Source organism: Microcebus murinus, chromosome 3, assembly GCF_040939455.1.
Source record: "Microcebus murinus isolate Inina chromosome 3, M.murinus_Inina_mat1.0, whole genome shotgun sequence".
Lineage (NCBI taxonomy): Eukaryota > Metazoa > Chordata > Mammalia > Primates > Cheirogaleidae > Microcebus > Microcebus murinus.
Genome location: NC_134106.1, coordinates 100,543,838 through 100,551,608, shown reverse-complemented (window position 1 = coordinate 100,551,608; position 7,771 = coordinate 100,543,838). Strand labels below are relative to the sequence as shown.

At 33.4% G+C, this 7,771-nt stretch overlaps 1 protein-coding gene across 4 annotated transcripts in view; it reads right to left on the bottom strand.

Moving 5' to 3' along the window:
- Window positions 1–379: 379 nt before the first annotated feature.
- Window positions 380–7,771, bottom strand: part of ZCCHC4 (zinc finger CCHC-type containing 4) — a 49,040-nt gene continuing 41,648 nt past the window's right edge. Inside the window, exons 11-13 of one of the 4 annotated variants that reach the window (XM_076001141.1) lie at window positions 5,240–5,291; window positions 4,612–4,756; window positions 380–1,090 (exon numbers count right to left, since the gene is read on the bottom strand). In XM_076001141.1, coding sequence (XP_075857256.1) covers window positions 940–1,090; window positions 4,612–4,756; window positions 5,240–5,291 — 348 coding nt within the window. In that variant the 3' untranslated portion in view covers window positions 380–939. The remainder of the gene's footprint in view (window positions 1,091–4,611; window positions 4,757–5,239; window positions 5,292–7,771) is intronic. The other 3 variants (XM_076001142.1, XM_076001143.1, XM_076001144.1) reach the window with 3 other exon arrangements.

Here is a 7,771-nt window from a genome sequence, read left to right as displayed (position 1 = left end):
AATAGCAATCTTCATTTGTTAACATAGCTCTCCCATGACAGAGGGTAACTGAGAGCCAGGCACATGAGTCTCATTTAATCATGAAAACAAACCTGAGGCAAAGCTATTATTCTCCCCATTGTAATAATGAAGAAGCTGGGGCTTTTAGCAAGTGATCTGACAAGGCCATACAGCCAGGAAGTGTGAGTCAGCATTGGAATGAGAGGTTTAATCACCAGACTATCCTGCTGTCTGCTACTAACTACTTTTACAAAGAGAGAAATTTACTGAACAGGTTAAAAGACACTGAAATGACAGAGCAAATGAAAATTCGAAATGTCTCATCCATTCAACAAACACTGCAGTGACTCTATACCATCAAAGAACAACTACAAAAAAGTACTTTGAAAATAAATATTTAATAATAATGGAACTATAATGTTTATATCTTTACAATGCCTTTGGAAAAATTCTTTCCATCATCTTCAGATTCAGTCAAAAAAAATAATTGTACATTGTACTTTTCAAGTGGGGTTGAAACCACTGTTAAATATTTCACATAAAATATCTTCGTATCTATGTTAACATACTTTTATGTTTAATGTAAACAAAATTTCATAGGTTTTCACATTCATTTTCTGCTGACATCTTCTTCAAAAGAATGCTGTATGCCCATTTTTCAGATAAAAGAGGCTAAAATAATACGATTGGGAGAGACTTAAAGAGAGGAAAAAAGCATGCTAAGGGAGCCAGTAAACCAGCTGAGGGTGGAACAACTCCCCAGGTCTTCAGAGAGGCAGCTGAGAGGACTATGAACCAGCAAATGCCAGCCGCCTATTATCTAGCTTAGAAAGGTGCACACCTCTGAAAGCGGCTGAATTTAAGTCCAGTGTGGCACTTTCAGAAAATGGCATCAAAGGTTGGGCTATAAATCTTTCTTATTCTCAAGTCACTGGACATTTAAGAGCAAAGATATTGATGGGCTCTTTCTCTCCTTTTCTTTTTCCTTGTAACAGATGTATGATTCATGGATTGTCCTTTAGTGGTCTCCATTTTCATCTTATTACTTTTTCTTTGCTTCTGCTTTCTGACAGCTCTGAAAAACAAGGTGCTAAATTATTTTATAGAATGAGCACAGTGAATTATGTAATTATGTTGAAGTTTAATTAACTAGCTAACTAAATACGAAAATAGAAGGAAAAGAATTTACTGTGTCACAAGCATAAATCCTCAGTATCCTAACCATAACAACCAGGAAATAGAGGCCTGACCAAGCAAAATGTGTGAGAAAAAAAAATTCCTTAAAAGACGGTTACAAAGGATTTAGAACAAGCTATTTGGGACAAGCACACCGCAGAGGTAAACAGCATAGCCAGTAAGTTTGTTTCATTTTTTGTTTTTTTGGTACATCTGTACTGCTCAACTCAGCACTTCAATCTCAAGATCCCCAGATTACATTTTTTAGGAGAGAGACCAACATATTTGGCAGTTAGGAGAGGAAGAAAAATGAAACAGCACAACAGAAAAAACTGATAATACTTGAAAGGGGTCATTTTTTAGGTCCTACAGATTTTCCTTTCCTCAGTAGATCTAAAAGTCCTGACAGGAGCCACATGGAATGTCCACATTTTGTGGTCCATATCTTCTTGAAGACTAGCTTCAGAATGAACAAGCTGGAACTCACCCACTAAAAACACTAAACCACACCAGACAAAACACCAGACAAAACAATACCTTTATTTCTGGTATCCTCTTAACCAAGTTATAAGCAACCTGTGGCTGAGAAATATTACCAGTCCATCCATTCACTTTCTCCAGGCTAGCAGAATCATGCCATTTCTATCAAGAACCAAGGAACAGGCTGGGGCTAACAGCACTGGCAAACCTGAAAACTTCCCCTGGCTACTCAGCAATATCAATCATTAGAACCACCTCTCATAAGCCACAATAAGCGCAAAGCTTTTTCCTAGGACAATAGTATAAATACATAAATAGTATATAAATACATAAATAGTATAAATAGTATAAATACAATAGTATAAATACATTTATACTATTTATACAATAGTATAAATAGTATAAATACATAAATAGTATAAAAACCCCTAATGGGTCAAACTCATGCCTTACTTTCTGTTTACTCCATATATATATTTCATGTTGGGAATACAAAAATGAATAGATATAATCTTTGACTTCAAGGAGTTGTGAAAGAGACAGGACAAATGTCACCCTTACCCCCATCTTTTATAGGTAAAGAACTGATGCTATGAAATCTATGATCACCCCATGAAGAAGTGACAGAAGCAGCCTGAATCCAGATTCAGTGTTCTTAATCACTTGGATACTACATACTGTATTATAAACTATTCAGATATGTAAAATGCTAACCATATAGTAATCACTTCATAAATATTAGCTATTATTAGTAGTTTTACAAGACCATCAAGTGGAATTTTGCTTGACAACTTGACATTTTTCCATAGATTTTGCATTATGGACTAGGACACCCTACCAGTTCAAAATAAAACAGTCATCTTTATATTGATTCACGCATGTTATATAAATCTCTTTTTCCGGGCCATTTCTTAGAAGTAGGATAATTTTTGGATGTGACAATTTAGCAAATTTAATGAAGTATAGTATAATTTCTAATGGCAAAGTCAATGAAGTCATGTGTTCCTGTATACAAATTTTAAATTTCTCTTTGGCTCATCCACTCATAAGGGAACTAAAAATGAACCAGATTTCACTAGGGATATAGTTTAAAAAAAACAGAAAAAAAATTGAAAATATTCATTTGTAATATGAATATATAAAACTTTCCAGAGATAGTCTTTGAACAGTGATGAACTGATTAAGTATAAGTCAATTAATTGTTTTATTTTGCCTTAAAATTAAATTGACCTAGAATTTGTCCTCTAAATTAGATATTTATGTAATGAAAAAATGAGCTTTAACCACAAGAGGGAGCTAGCATCATTCCAGTTCACATCTAAAGAAACATTAACACTAAAGAAAAACAAATTAATGGAAGACAGCTATAAAAAGTGGAAGATGGAAAGACCTTTTATGCCATATATGTTTAAAAGGCTATTCAAATGATTTTTTACTATTGTAAAGAAAAAATAATTTTGCCTTATCAATTTCATTATAAAATTTTTTTGAATGCAAAAACTGTTAACAGGAATTTAGGAGTCTTCTTTCAGAGAAGAAAGTAATACTATTTAGAATTAGCAGGTATCCGTTATCTCAAGGGATTTGCTCTTGGAATTAAACTTGACAAAATCTAATACTGAAAGATACTAGAATGATTTTCCCCAATGAAAATAATATATTGCTACCAAAGAGACTAGCTGGGGCTATTTAGGAAGCAATGAAGAGCCTACAATATATTATTAAAATGCAAATTCAGTTTCCATGTGTCGTAAGTTCACAGAATTAAAGGCTGAGCATGTTACTAACTCCAGTTTCTATCCAGAACTACACTGTAAATAGTGCGACAATCCCAAACCAATAAGTTTATAAGGTTGTATTCCATTGTTGAAAGTTTCTAAGGAAAAATATTTTATAAGATTCTTCAATAAGCTTCTTTAATTAATTTTTAAAAATTAATTAATTACTTCTATCCTGGATTACTTAGGAAATAATTATTTAAAAAGTAAATTTATGAAAGAAGCACTTTAAATAGTGGGCAGAATTCAAGTGGCTGAAATGGAAAATCAATTTTCACTGACCATAAATAAATAAATAAATGGAAAAGAATGCTAATATAATCATAAATAGTTACTAAAGCATCAGATACTTTTAATACTAATTGATATTTTTTCATCACAAGTCATATGATAGCCCAAAATTTTTATCCTAATCTCAATTTTTATGTAATGTTAAATTTCACTATCTGGTAATCTGCAATTAATAACTGTGTGATGTGAGGTAAGGTTTTCTTATCAATAAAACAAAAGGACTTAATCTTTAGCATCCCTTTCAGTTAAAAAAAAAAGAATACTCATTCAAATTAGCCCAGTTGAAACCACAATGGTTTTTCTAAATATGCTAACGTCATCGGTATAACTTTGCTCTGAGCTATAATCAGTACCAAATATTGGTGGGAGAAGTGAAAATAATCACAGAAAAATAATAAAAGATTTTAAAATATTTAACTATTAAGCATGTCTCAATATTTTTCTTGAAATCTGATATAATTTGAAGAAATAACTTCACTTTGCAATTTGTCTACTGTGAAAGTAGACAAAGTGTCTCCTCCAGCCTTTCCCACATCCGATCCATCCCTTGAAGCCTGACTTAAACATCATGTCCTTCAATAAAGCCTGAACTCTCATCCCACAATTATAATTTCACATGAACCACAGGAGATGTAAAGCTTATCACTTTCTAACTCATACTTTGGTTATTTTCATGTCTAACTTGTGAGAACATAAGTTCCTTGAACATAAGCTCTTTGACTCACCTGCCTATCCTTCCCCCATCTATGCAAACAGTACAAAATAGGGAAAATAACAATCAACTTAGCACTTCTGAATCCCCTGAATGCTGTATATTTTGTGGACTGCACTGTACAAAAAGCACATGTGGAAAATTTCTTTCTAATAAATAACGAATTCAACTAACTTGTTAGCTCTTTTAGGTGTAGCGATGTTAGGACAAGTACTGCGTTTGTGATCCAATTCACCACAAATAAAACAGCCATCTTTAGGGCCCTCGCAAGAGTGACCTGGAAGAGCACAACGATTGCAAATGCTACAGTGGATCCAGGCTGTAAAATAAAAATTACGCTTTAAAAGAAGTTCATTTTGTATAATTTTTCATTTTATTAACTTTTAAGGTACGATACATGAACAGTGTTTACTTGAAATATTGTGGCTGGGTTTGCTTAATTAGTTTTAATTTGGCTAATGAGACCAAGGTGAAGAGGTTGAAATCCCACATAAACTAGCTAACGTCTTTCTGTTACACGGCAACAAATTCAGTTCTTCTCCAATGAGTCCTGAGCTGACAGCTACTATTACAAGGGAGACTGGCTGAGTGACACAAAGTCCTATTAAAGTTAGCAGTCATCACTCCCTATGCAGGACAGAACATATATATGTTGGTAACTAAAATTAAAAAGCAAATAAATTACTGCAGTTCTCTAAATTAATTACTTTTTCCTTAAAAATACTATTAAATAAAATCCTATATAGATGGAGAATTCTAAATTGTTTTCACAGGATTTCAAACACTAAGTCTCAATACTTACAAGGCTTTACACACTTTTTGCAGAGAAAGCAATGGTTCCACTTCCTGCCATCCTAAAAAAAACAATTTTTAAACTATATTTAATTTGTTATTAAAAATCAAGTTCCACAATTAAAAATTAAAATGTCTTATTAAAATCCATGTAAATTATTCATTCCTTATTTCTCCCTTTTCTGTGCTTGACAATTAAATACTTTGATTTTAATTTATGCATTCATTTCTCCACTCAACTCAAATGACTCCTTGATGGGCATCAATTTCCTTAACTGTAAAACTAGGAGATTTATCTAAATGATCTTGAAAATCCACTCCAGTTCAAGCAACTCAATCTACACAAAGAAAAGACTCAAATGAAAATTTCAAGAGAATTAATGATTCATAATTTTATGTGTCTATACTGTATAATCCTTAATGAAATTCATATTTGAGAACTTTAATTTAGAAAGATAGATTACAGGTTACAGTTTGATTAATTTTAAAACTATGAAATAAAACATATCTAGAAAAGTACAAAAAACACATCTATCTATCTTAATGAGTATCATAAAGCAATGATGAAACACACCAGGTCAAGAAATAGACCAGCCCCCTAAAACCTCCCACGTGCCCCTTCCTGGGCACGGCGTTCCTCCCTTCCCCACTGAGTAACACCTATTCTGGTTTTGTGGCGGTCATTTCCTTGCTCTTGTTTATTTTTACTACCTCTGTGTGAATCTCTAGAAAAGTTTTGTTTTCCTCAATTTTAAACTATACAATCTGGACATAGTCTTTTTAAAATGAAAAATACTGATCATTTCTAAACTAATTGAAAATACATATACATAATCAGATGTGTTACCATAGTTAAAAACAAGTATAACCAGTAATAAAATTATACAATTAAGAAAAATGTACTTTCTAATATTCACATGAATGCAGCCTTTTCTTTGGAGAATAATTTGTGCTTAATAGCCAAAGTAAACTTCACATGTGCTCTTTCTGACCACATTTAATTAAAATACACAAAGCAATTTAAGGGTCATTCTATCTTCCTACAAAACTAAGAGGTTTATTCATAATCACCAAAAATTGGGAAGCAACCAAGATGTACTTCAGTAAACGAATGGGTAAACAAACTGTTGGTATATCCCGATAGAAGAATATTATTCAGTGCTAACAAAAAATGAGCTGCTAGCCATGAAAAGACATGGAGGAAGCTTGAGTGCCTATTACTAAGTGAAAGAAGCCAATCTGACAGGCTACATACTATATGATTCTAACTATATGACATTCTGGAAAAAGCAAAACTGTGGAAACAGTAAAAAGGTAAGTGGTTGACAGAGGTTGGGGGAGAAAGAAGGATAAATAGGCAGAGCACAGAGAGTTTTGGTGAAAACAGTGAAACCATTCTGCATAATTACTATAATGGTGGATATATGTCATTATACTTTGTTGTGTTGGGGTTGTGTCCAAACCCACAGAAAGTACACCACCAAGAGTGAGCCCTAATGCAAACTCTGGACTCTGGGTGTTAATGATGCACTGAGTAGGTCATCAGTGGTAACAAATGAATTACTCTGGTGGGGGGTGTTGATAGTGGGGGAGCCTGCACGTGGGGGAAGGGAGTATATGGGAAATCTTTGTACCTTCTGCTCTATTTTGCTGTACACCTAAAACAGTTTAAAAATAACATCACTGAAAAAAATAATAGCTAAATAAATAAATAGGAGGTATGTCTCTTGTAGTCCTTCCTCATCTGTAAATATGTAGGGAGTAACTGTACCTACCTAATAAGGCTGTAGTGAGGATTAAATAAGTTAATCCATGTGCAGCTCTTAGGAAAGGCTTGGCACATTAAGAGTGCACAGTGCATATTATTATTTCATCAGAATGGTAATTATGTAATAGTTTAGTGCCTTATTTGAAACATCATAATTTTAGTAGTACCATAAGTATAATCTTACAGTACCATATGAACATGAATTCAAATAATTGTTGGTGATGATGAAGACAACTACATTTTTTTTTTTTGAGACAGTCTCACTCTGTTGCCCGGGCTAGAGTGCCATGACGTCAGCCTAGCTCACAGAAACCTCAAACTCTTGGGCTCAAGCAATCCTTCTGCCTCAGCCTCCCAAGTAGCTGGGACTACAGGCATGCGCCACCATGCCCAGCTACTTTTTTCTATATATTTTTAGTCGGCCAATTAATTTCTTTCTATTTTTAGTAGAGACGGGGTCTTGCTCTTGCTCAGGCTGGTTTTGAACTCCTGACCTTGGGCAATCCTCCTGCCCTCGGCCTCCCAGAGTGCTAGGATTATAGGCATGAGCCACCACGCCCGGCAGACAACTGAATATTTTTAAAAGCCTGTTGTATTCTATAATTTAAAATAAGTTATGGTATTAAAGTTTAATTAACAAATGATAATTCATTAATACAAATGGCAATATTAACAAAATAATATTTAAAAAGTAATGAAACTAGTAAACTAAAACTAATATACCATTAGTATATTAAAATAAAAATAGCAAAAATACATTCTATAAGAAAACTA